Source organism: Ambystoma mexicanum, chromosome 4q (assembly GCF_040938575.1).
Source record: "Ambystoma mexicanum isolate Mex_15411 chromosome 4q, UKY_AmexF1_1, whole genome shotgun sequence".
Lineage (NCBI taxonomy): Eukaryota > Metazoa > Chordata > Amphibia > Caudata > Ambystomatidae > Ambystoma > Ambystoma mexicanum.
Genome location: NC_090928.1, coordinates 928,623,047 through 928,635,174, shown reverse-complemented (window position 1 = coordinate 928,635,174; position 12,128 = coordinate 928,623,047). Strand labels below are relative to the sequence as shown.

The 12,128-nt window shown below is 47.4% G+C and overlaps 1 protein-coding gene across 1 annotated transcript in view; it reads left to right on the top strand.

The window, feature by feature from the left end:
- Positions 1-1,213: 1,213 nt before the first annotated feature.
- Positions 1,214-12,128, top strand: part of EML4 (EMAP like 4) — a 1,387,551-nt gene continuing 1,376,636 nt past the window's right edge. The window contains exon 1 of the mRNA XM_069608481.1: positions 1,214-1,374. Within this exon, the coding sequence (XP_069464582.1) occupies positions 1,350-1,374 (25 nt within the window). The 5' untranslated portion in view covers positions 1,214-1,349. The remainder of the gene's footprint in view (positions 1,375-12,128) is intronic.

The window sequence follows — 12,128 nt, the reverse complement described above, 5'->3', positions numbered from 1 at the left end:
GGTGGTGTAATTCCCCATTTATTTTGGGTCCATTGGACTTAATGGGGCTTTTTTTGCAGAATTACCATAGCTGAATTACTGCAGCTGTAATTTTGCCAAATCTGCCAATTTTTTAGCATTGAGTGGGAAGATTTACGTCCAGGGTTTTGCTGGAGGTAAATCCTCCACTCAAAGCCCAAACTCATAATGAACTCAGTTAGCGCCAATTCTACCACTTACTGCCTAGCTCGTAATGAGGCTGAATGTACTTTTTCATGTGCTACCACAAAAGCTGATGACAAACTGGCTTTTTACCCCATTTTTAAACAAAAGTGTGCTGTAAAATGCACCATTTTAACATATTCTTTTCAAAATATTCTCTGGAGCAACCCACACCCTCCCCCGCCACTCCATTTGAGCCCAACTCGGTTGGTTTGGGAGCGCTCGCTATGCTTGGTGGCTGTCGCATGCTCGAAGCAAACATTCACGCCCTGCCAATTAAAAAATTCACCAGCTGTCACTGTTTCCAAATTCGGATGTTCGAGATCAGAGCCTTTAGTTGGATAACAAAACGAGCCCTGCAAGGATTCCTTGGATTTATTTGCTAACACCGTCCTTTTTTTAAAAACGGCAAGGAACAATGGGGCACTAAACCTAATGAAACTGCGTACTGCGAAAAGATGGTGTTTAGTTTGAAGCAGAAAGAGCACCAGGGTGCTTGCATGCATCCAACTCGGTTCAGCAATCACTCTTGAGTGACTTGAGCCTTGCTCCTTTGCTGAAAACAATTACCAGTGCTGCATGCCGCCAATGAACGTGAACTATGTTGTAATTGGTTGGTTTATTTAATCTTCTACGCAGTTTAACACTACTACGCAGGCTGTTCTTTACATTTGCTGAAACGCATTAATTCTCAGCTCTAGCCACACATTCTGATGACTCAACTACCTTTGATATCTCGATTACAATTATAGAGTAACACTACTTACACCTGCGGTGTTCTTTTTTTTATTCAACTAACCTTGAGCTGAGCATTAAAGTGCATACATGGGTTACTGCGTGAACAAAAGAGCCTTGTTGTGGGTTATGTTTGAATTCAGGAAGTTGTGTTTTCCAAAAGGTCCACGTGACCCATTTGTGTCAGGTTTCAACAGCCACACCTCTCTCCCAAGCAGTTTCAATAATTCAGGTCTAACCTTTGCTCGCAGCTGTCGTTTCGAGTTCAAGCGTGGTGGGGCTGTGGAGAAGTTTGGGGATAGTTTCACCTAGGTCGGTGCGATATGAGTGAAGTCGGAAAGCACGCTTGTTTCTGAGGAATCCTCTAGCAGCTAGCCAGCCTGTTGCTCCGATCGGACCAGCCACGTTTGGAAATGGCTTCTGTTCACAATCACTGCGGTAAGGAGAAATTGCAGTGTCGCTTTATTGGTGGTGCATGATTCAAAGATGTTTGTGCAGGTGCAGAGATGTGTGCTCAGTGATGTCTCTCGCTCACGCGCTCGTTTTGATGTGCTACTGTTTGGGTGCCTCGTTTGTGCACGACTCTGCACTGCGTCTCTCACACATGTGCACATTCTGCCGTGTTTACTTATCTTGCAAGCAATACGCCCCTCGCACATGCGCCCACCGCTCTGAAACTTCCTGTCAGAGACGCACACACTGACAGGAAGTGGCTGTCTCAGTGTCTGTGCATGTCTCGCTTTGATGGACACTTCCTGCACTGTGTGAATGTCTCCTACACTACCACACACACACACACACACACACACACACATACAGAAGCCCGGGCAGACTCATCCTTGCTAGCACCGCTGCGTTCTTTCACAAATCGCTGAATCTCGTTCTCTCGCCCCGCTCTCTCTCACACACACCGGGTATGTCGTATGCACACCCTTGCATAGTGTGCAGACGTCCCACATGCGGAACACCTCGGCACAGCAATACACAGACCTGCTTGTTTTAAATGGTCGCATTAGCACAGAGGCGGTACAAAATCAAACATGTGGACGAAAGTATCTCAAAATAGACCAATGTGACCGCCAGGATTCAGTCGCGCTTGTCTTGCCTGTTCATTAACTCCAAAGTTAAATGTTTTTTTCCTGTGTAGAAAATAGGTTCTGCTCGCTGAGAATTAACAATGTCGGTATTTGCTTGGCTGTGAAAGAGATAAATAAACGTGGATCATTTCTGAAACGCCTCTACTGCGTTTATTCAGAACATGTTCCTTTTTCCTAATAACAAACGATGCAAGCAGTAACCTATGTTTTTAATGTGACTTATTTTTAACTTTTGAAATTTAAATGGACGCGAGCTTTTAATACGCTTTCATGATCACGCACTATTCTGTTGGAGCAGTTCTGAAGGTTGGTGCATTTAGCAAGCTCAGACTGACTTATAGGGCATTTTACGAAGTGCATGCCCAACATTGTAGTGTGGGCCCGTGTTTCTTGTCAGAGTGGGCCAGGTCTTTGGCCAAAGCGGGCCTGTTTAATATGTTACTACACTGTGCAGCTGCTACTTGTGACCAGTGTTAATGAAAAAAATATTCTTTAAAATGCACAATCTGTACCATGTTTTGTGGTGGAGCTCGAGTCGGCACGTGTGGCAATATGGCGGCAAACTCTCTGCGTGGCAACTCTGGTGTCCGGCACCTTATTTGATCTCAGGCGTGTGATCATGGTCTGTATGTGTGTTTGGCCCGTGTACCCAGTGGCGTAACACAAAATGTGGGGGCCCTGCTGAGGGCCCTCCCACAGCACACTGCCCCTCCCCCCCAGCTGGCATGGGCAGCATGGGGTCCCACACACCACAGGGTCTGCAGGGGCCCCATTACACCAGTGCGTGTGCCCATGGACCCATCTGCTGTGCCTGGGTGACCCCAGACAATCCCCCTCAGCTGTGTAATCACAGACCTGAGGGTATGAGCAGCTGCCCTTGCTGCGAGACCAGGGTAACGTTTGCGAGACCATGGTAACATTGCTATCTGGTGCGTGCCCGCCGCAGTTGTCTGGTGGCCTTGCATGCCGCAGAGGCCTCACAACATTGGCGACAAGGGGCCCGTGAACCTTGCTGTGCCCATGGTGTGCAAGACTTCCATTGTGCTCCGCGATTGGAGCGGTTCAACGGCGGACGGCCTCATCTGCGCTGGTTTATGGTCATTGCATCGAATTCCTTGCATCGACATGCATTTGCATCGAATTTTTTCCATCTAAAAAATGTTCATCGAATGCATTTTTTAAATGTTTGGGCCCCCCCTTTAACCCTTGTTTTTTACCCTTTATAATGCACCTTAATAAAAATTAACCCTTTATACCCCAAAAATATGCAGTTCTATGGACATTTTTAGATGGAATGGAATTAGAAGCAATGACCAGATACAATCTGCGCTGTGCTCGGCCGACACAGGTAAACCCCTGCGGTGATGAGCGGCTCCGGCGATCCACGCCATGTAAGCGGTCCTTTCTCTGTGTTTCCGGGTCGCGAGAGGGCAGTGAATAAAGCAGGGCTCCATGGTCGGAGCTTCAAAAAAAAAAAAAAGGAAAGGAAGTTGAGGCTGTAAGAGCCCCTAGCTCTTCCAGGCTGCAACAGCAGTGATTATGTGAGCTCTGTGAAATGAGCAAAAGAAAAAAGTGCATGCTCTATGCTCCGTGCATGGAGCTAAAGGAAGAAAAAGTAGATGTTTTTCACGGCACTCCATTGTAGGAGCTGATCTGAGGGCACAGCTCTTACCTGACAGAGTAAGGGTGTGTGCTCGGGGTAAAGAATAAAAAAAAAAAAAAGCAAGATCTATTAGATTGACAAGATTGACCCCATGAGCTCTGGGATTGGAGCTTAAAGACAGAAAGAAAAAGCAACCACTGTGCTCTGGGATCAGAGCTGAAGAGGAAGAGACTCGGAACCTGCCAGAAGATGCCATCTCACTCATCACAGGTACTGGTGGGACTGGGAGGGTTGCGGCTCCATGGTGGAGTGCTTGTGCTCCCTGAGTTCTGGGTGTGTGGTATATTTAGTGGAAGGACTGTCGGAGCATTTTTGAAAAGGGTGCCCAAACAAACAAGAGCCACACAATCGGAGGCACTTGACGAAATTGCACGGGAGAAGCAAAACCCCCTGTTAACGCCATGGGAGATGACTGGGAAGGAGCACAGGTGGATGGCAAAGCGCACCACCAACAGGGACTGCCACCGTTTAGTGAATTCGACATAGTCAGCCTTGGGCCTCAATGGACCTCTTGGGTCAAAAGGCTGGAGGTATACTTCGAGGCTGTCGAAGTCATTGAGTGGGCAAAACGGCCAACCTTGCTATACTCTACGGGTTCTGCAGTCCAAAAACCGTTTCAGCTACTACGGCCTAGAGATCACTCGTATGCAGCCGCCATTGAGGGTACTGAATGATTACTTCATGCCCATGATCAGCCGTGCCTATGAGTGGTTCAGGCTAACATCAACAAGGCAGGATGAAGGAGAGAGCCTGGACGCATTCTATGGAAGGCTGAGGCCCATTGCACTATCCTGTGTGTGTCATGATGCCTGCCCCCAGAGCACCGGGACAGGCCCAGCACCCCCGGAAGCAGGCATCATGCCCTCAGGAAAAAACCCAGCGGCCCCTAATAGGGGCTCTTTGGACTTTGTCCTGGCGCCTTTGGCGCCAGGCTCATATTGGACATCAGTCCTGGCGCCTTTGGCGCCAGGCTCATAAAAGAAGGTGTTTGGTGCACTTACCTGACGCAGACCATGCTGCATAAAGCCTCAAGCCAAATGAGGCTTAGGAGGGACTACTTTATTAAAGGAACTATTTTACTTGGGTGGGGACCGTGGAAGAATACTTACCTGGAACTTCTTCCAAGGCTATTTAAACCACGCCCGGACTGCCACACGTGCTTCGCGTTGTTCTGCACCTAGCAGCTGGACGCTCACCGTGTCTGCTCCTGCATCCTGACTCCAGCCACGCCCGTCTGCATCCTGGGACACCTGTAAAGGAAGAAGAGAAGCGAAAAGGTGAAATAAGAACATTACCTGCTTTTATCCAAAATCCGGATCTATCACACCGACGATCCTAAAGGGAAGTCATTCATTTTAAAAGCACATCGCATTGCTAGCTGCAGCGCCTCGTTCCACTCACCTTCACGAGGCGCCTTCGTGCCCATCAGCGACCATCAGGACCATCCGCCGCATTTCCGCGCCTAAGGGAGAAAAGAGAAGAACAAAGGTGAGCTAGGGAACAGATTGAGGAAGGCCTGATTTTCCACCATAATACTTACCTGATTACTGTTGGAACAATCTCTCCTCACTTCGGGTCGGCGCCGCTTCTTCGGCTCTGCCGTACCCCGGCCCCTATGGGGAAAAAAGACACAAGCATTAGTGGGTGAATGCAAGGACACTAGGGAACCACCCATCAAAGACTCATCAGAGTTTACCTTCGGCGATTCCATTCCTCAACTCGGCATCTTCACTCAGCACCTGAAAAAGAGTAAACGGACAATGGTCAATTAAGGCTTGAACTTTACAACAGTATACTTACGGCATTTTACCGGAAAAGTCAAGCGAATTTGAACCCTTACCAATCCGAGATCCAGTGAAGTAACTGGATATCAACGCGCCCCTGCATCAGAAGCAGGATGGAGAGCTCGTCCTTCCAGACCCTAAGGTGAGACGCCACAGGGGATTGCAGAAGGGTTTTGAGGAGGGTGAGAGGGGGAAGTGGGAGGCCGACGCATTACCCCGCAGACAGCTAATCCCCTATTTCCACCTACAGAAGGATACTTCTGCGAGCCAGACAAGCAAGATTTGGGGGTCCGGTTCAGTCTGTCTTCCGAGTCCTGCGCATCACTTTAGAAGAGGTCACAGCAGCTCAAACCAGGCCGGCGCCTCCGTGGGAGTCAGGTGAGCGTTACAGTGTGTTGGGCAACAATGAGGACAATGAGATTGGGCAACAAATCATCTTTGCGTGCAGCTCGGCAAAAATTAAAGAAGCAGCTGCTCAGAGAGCCTGGTATAACACTGGTGAGGATACTGGAGATGGGGCGGTCCTGTGAACTTGGGGAATTAAGAGCCTCTGTCATGGACATGTCCATGCAGAGGGGCAAGCTGGAATTACTATGTGCAGTAGTAAAAGGGCAGGGAAGCAAGGACTTCAAGAAAGGGAGTGGCCTCCAAATGATATTGGCGTAGGAGGTGCCTCACTCTGCCCACTGGGATGGGACCTGCCGCATGCATGTGAGTGCCCGGCCAAAGGACACACATGTGGCAGGTGCAGAAAGTCTGACCACTGGCCGCCCCGTTAGTCCCATCACCAGCGACCACCTCAAGGGAGTATACCCGACAAGCAGCTGGAAGGTGACCACCCAGAACATCTGTGGCTCAGCTGGCGTCAACAGAAGGAAGAGCGCCCATATAGGTAGGAGATGCGTATGTTTTCTTCTATTTTGTACCCATGGAGATGATCAGTATTGTCACCAGCAATCGGGGGTGGGGAGAATGGAATAAGCCTCCACAGAGTGAAGTTTGATCCAGGGATCTAGGATCACTAATTAATGAGAGGACTGTTTACCCCATAACAGAATGGGTGCCCGGTCTGGAATTCATCCACGGTTGTAATGTTAGTTCACTTGTTTGATGTTTATGGTTGTTGTTTTCTTTATGAACAAGGCGGCGTGTGGTTTTGTCTCCTTTAAGATGTTGTGTCATGACACGCTCTCAATAAAAGGAGCTTGAACCGACACGTGCAGTAGGATGTCAGCAGACTCCCTGCATGACAGCTCTGGTGTCAGGCTACTTATTTGATCTCTGCAGTGTCATGAGAGCCTGTATGTGTGTCTGGCTCATGTGCCCACAGACCCATCTGCCGTTCCTGGTTGACCCCAGACAGTCCCCTCCCAGCAGTGTGATCACGGATCTGAGGGTCTGAGCAGGGTGCCCCCTGCAGCTGTCCTTGCCGTGTGACTCTGGTAATATTGCTATCTGCTGCATGCCCTGCTGCAGCAACTGCCCGGTGGCCTTGGGTGCCCCCAACTCCCCCACAACACATTTGATAAAGAAACATATCATTGGGCCCCACTCAACAGTGTCACAAAAAACAACGAACTGCCATTTTCGACTGTGGCCTGGACCACTGTAACAAATCAACTTCCGGGTCCCTAGTGGTCCAGAGGTGAATATCGGTTTCAAAACTATCAATTGGCCCCACACCTCTAGTACACCAGAAGGGATCCGAGCAGATTGGTATAACAAGCAAATTATAAACCTACTTGTTCAATTTTGGTAACATGGACTGAACGGCAGGCTTATCTCTGAAAGGTCGTGCATCATTGGTTAGTTGCAACACAGTGAGAATACAATTACCCATTGATAAAAGGGACTGTCCAGTCAAGGTTGAATTAAAAAAAATGTACTTTATTTATATCACAACAGACAGTTCTAGCAACACTATGAAATACAACCCACCCTGTAAAGGAATGCAGTGGACAGACTGTTTCAAAGAACGAAAAGAGATGCACTCTGGATACTGACAGGAGGGTAGTCGGTATGGTTAATAACCACAACAGTTTAAGATTTCTTGGCTCGGGAGGATAGCTCTAGGGCAATGCCGTCTCAGGAGGATAGCTCAGGGGCAACACGCTCGCTTTAGAAGCAAGACGACGCAGAGCAACACAGGTTTGATTTTCCCCGGGTCCACGCTTGGAAACCTGGGTATTAAGCACTTATAAATAAAGAATTATAATTGGCTTCAGCACAAATGGAGCAATGGATATTAAAATGTCTCTAGGGGCCTTCTGGAAAGGACCGGGGGGACAGAACCACAATGTATCTTGTGCTGTAGGTGTTCTTGATGCTCGACGGGGTTAAGTCGGCTTCGAAGAGCTTTGCAGGCTTCTGTGACCGAGTTCAAGGCGGACGTTAGCTGTGGGTATGAGGTGGCAAAACGGTTTGGTGAGCGAAGGTGGACGAATGGCTGCAGACTGGCCTACACAGAGGCTTGGGGTCAGGAATCCTCTCAGTGCTGGTCGGCAGTTCTGAAGCACTGGTCGAGACATCTCAGATGTCTTAAGTGATTGTGGCTTGACAACGGTTAGCGTTGCAGCTCGAGTAACTCAACTGGTTTGAAAATGTTTAAGGCGGATGTCAGTAGATGCTCGTCGAGGCACTTCTCCCTGCTTCTTCAAAGGGGCTGTGTCGACCTTTAAGGCGGACGACCTAAAGCTGAAGTGTGTTGCAGGCAGCTACCTTGTCCTTGGTTGTTGGGTCAGGGGCCTTCTGGCACTTCCTACCTAGGAAGCTTGCTGCAGAGCCTAGCAGGGCAAGCTATGTGCTGTCTGGTTTCCGGTTCTGGAGCTGCTGGAGGGTCCGCTGAGGTCTTTATTTCCCTCTGTTCCCTGAGAGATGTTTAGGAAAGGGATCTTGCTTCCCTCTTTGGAGGTCCTGGCCTTCCTTCACTGGTGGAAGATGTGAGGCAGTCTGTACCTTCAGCCAGGGTCCAATGATGAGTTCCTCTTGCCACTCATTGCAAAGTCTTCAGATCTGGCAAAATAGGGGTTCAGCCCTCTTTTAAAGCCAAGTGGGCCACAGTTATTGGTGTAGGCTAATCCCCCGCCTTAATGAACCAATCCTGGGTACCCTCCAACAATCTCCTGTATGCATGAGGTCATAACCAGAGTGCTTTGCAACAGGAAAGGTAAAGGGTTCAAAACATGCAATACTAAGTCCCATCTTCGTGTCTGTTGTTGATCAAAGAGTCTCTCTGGTTAATTGATCTCTCTGTGGTTCCTGTTTAAATCGGCAGGTCTCCCTTGAAGCTGCAGCGAGACCAAACTGTCTGGCTCCTGCAAACCACTTTCTTGTACCTTATGAATGGGGTCCCCCTACTGGGACGGCCTACTGTAAACACGCAGTCCCAGACATGACAGTTCACTGTCAATGATACTGAGGGCAGTAGCTGGCTTCAGGTTGACAGTTACATATGAAAGGATATTGGGGTTTCTTGTCTTCTTTGTTCACCTCTGCAGCTAGGCCCAGTGTGGGCCTGTTTGAAGGAACACTCTATTAATATGTTAATCCCTGCCACCAGCTGCAGGGCCTAACAAAATAGCAGGGCGGATTCATGGAGCCCCTGTTAGTTAATCAACCCACTTTTTCAATTGGCGCTGTAGCCACATTTATGCCCCAATCCTACCGTGGCTTTTCATAGTCTTTAAGCATAGCAGTAAGCCAAAGTTTCAAAATCCACAAGTCTTAGTTTGTGTCCTGAGCAAATGTGTGCATTGACGATGATAGCGACAAGCATTCAGACTCCATTTTCAAAATCTTACTGCCTTTTACCATTCATCTACTAGCCTTGACTCGATGCTTCATCTTGCGCAAAGAAAAATCATCTGCTGCTGAGTCATCCACCTTTTAAGCAAATTAACCTTCCAAAATGGTACTTTTATTACAATTGTAATATTCCACTGCAGGCCATGCTTCTAAGATGGCTGCCATGCAGGAACAATGTTGTTCCCATTGTTGTGCAGGGACCCAATAGCCACAATTATCTTTTCTCTCCGTCACCTACACATGCAAACACCCTGAGATCAGCACACATCACATACAAGTTGGTGATGATGTGCAGACCTTACTGATGCCCTGCTTCCTAAAGGTATGGATTGTGAGGTTGTGCAACCCTCTTTAATGTCAGCTGACAGTTTGTGCCCACCACCAATTGTTTCTGTCTATTCTACTGCCTTTTAAAATTAACTACATGTGTTGCTCATTTCCCTTTTATAGTCACCAATTGTGGCCCTTACATGGGTGGGTGCCACCTCTGATAGATGTAAACATTTAGATTCCTATTCTAATATACGTTCAGAATGTGAGTGACAGGCAGCACATTCCACCCGGTTGCTTTATTTTCCTGGAGGACTGTGCCGCCTGCCTCTGAGCTGGTGCCTTTCCTGTCGCTACGTATTTCATAAACTTTTTTTAATGTGAAGGCCTTTGTGCTCTGTAAAATGCATAGAGTGCAATAATGAGAGGCCGGTGGGGCATCAGAAGTCTGGCCCCAGGTGATTCTCATTATTGCACTCTTAGCGTAGGCGCTGATGGACAGGAGAGGAATCCTCTCCTCTTTAGTCAATCGTTGTAATCTCTGAGGGACGGCTCATCTGATTGTGTCTCTTGTATGGTGCTGTGCTAAGGGTGTGAGCAGGTGTTGGGCTAAGTGAAATATTAACATCTATATGTAATGTGTTTGAATAGGTGCATACAAGGGGGTTGTCTAATTTTAGGTGGTAGGGGGCTATTGGCTGCATGGCATTTTCACTGTGGATCAAGGGTAAAGGAAACTTAAGTGTTATTGTATGGCTAGACTGGCCTATATTGGTGCAGTTAGGCTAGCTATATTGTATTGTTTTGCGGCATGAAGGGAAAACCAGCAACATACATGTTATGTAGTGCATGGGTTTGGTGCAGCCAGTCCTGATATACTTTATTGCTGTAGCATGACATTTTCCTACTGGGCCTCAAGAGTAAAGCAAACCTGTTAAATGTTATTACATTGTTTGACTGCGCCAATGAAGGCCAGTCTATCAGGGTATACTTTCTTACTGTGGCATGGCATTTTGTACTGCTGTGTTTGATAAAGAACCCCCTACTGTATGTTGTAAGGATATTGCAAGCCAATGAGGCATTCCATGACCAACTGGAGGAACGAAGGCTGAAGGCCTAGCTTCTCGATAATGCCTCAGAACTTTGAGGTGACCTGCAATGTCCCTTTTTGTGCGGTTTGGGATATTTTATTTCTTATAATATGTGAGCCCACGTTGTCCTCCTTTTTTCCCTCTTGCTTAATCTAATGTAAGAGATTTTCCTTTTGCTGTTCATATAATCAATGTAGAATATGGATTTAAAAAAGCTAATATGCAGCTCCAAATGTGCTGCAGGAAAAACAGTTTAAGCAGTTTTATAATATGCATCAAAAAACCATTTTCATTTTAAGCTTTAAACTAAGCAATGCTACGCAAATTCCTGCTCACATGCGTTAAACCCCAGCAGTACACAAATTAATAATTCTACAATAAGCTGTTCCCTGTCAATTAATGACTGTAAAGTGTCACAAAATTTTACAAGCAAGATATTTGAAAAGCCTGTCACCGCTTTAATTAAGTGCGGCAGTGAGAGCTGGAATTTCTCCGTGCTGGCTCCAGCAGTATTTCTATTTATGTTATGTATTTACATATAGGAGGAACAATGCTCTTTTGATCACAAAAGAACATACAATAGATCAGAAATAAGATTTAACGGAAGCAGTGAGCTTCTTACAATGGGGTGAGTTTGAGGGACATTCTGATCAGGTTGTGGAGGGGAGTAAATGGAACAGTCAACAGGGACAATACGTAAGTGGACATAAATTGGGACAATACGTAAGTGGACATAAATTGATTAAGGACAACCGACATTGGACGTTTTTAAGGGCGGTAGGCGGTACGGCCAGCTGTGCTCAGAACTTGACCGTGATGGGTGAAGTGCTAGGATGGAGGCAGAGGAAGTGAGAGACAGAGGCAGGTTAGAGGCGAGGGACAAATGTTAGCTAGCAGGCAGATGAGGGTAACTCAAAGGTGAGGAGGCAGGCTTTTAGTTTGGTTTTGAACAAATCTGTGTGGACTGTGTCTCAGATGTCTGGGGGAAGATGGAGAAAGGGAGGAAGCACAGGGTGGCCGAGGAGCCACAAGGGTAGTTGAGGAGGCGGAGTAGAGATTGCGAGATTACAAGAAGGTTTATAGAGTTGGATAGATACAGTGGTGTCTTACTGTGGATAGATTTGTGAACCAGGAGAAGAAATCTCAATGTGGCCTGTTTTGCATCGTCAGCCATCCAGCCTGGTGACGGTACGAGGAAGTAGGTGTTAAGTGAGGGAGTTCAAAGACGGTACTGGTTACAAAGTTAATGATCTTGTCGAGAGGACAGAAAGCATAGTTGGGGAGACCAAAGAGGATACTGGCACAGTAGTCCAATTTAGAGAAGATACAGTGGTTAAGAGATGCATGCTGGTTTTTAAAAGGAAGGAGGTGCCTGATTTTCCTAATTTATAGAAGGTCGAGGTGAGCTGCTGTTCCAGTTTTGGAGATGAAAGCAGTGCAGGTGTGAGAAGGGTCCTAGATGATGCAGAGGTTTCTAGCTGAA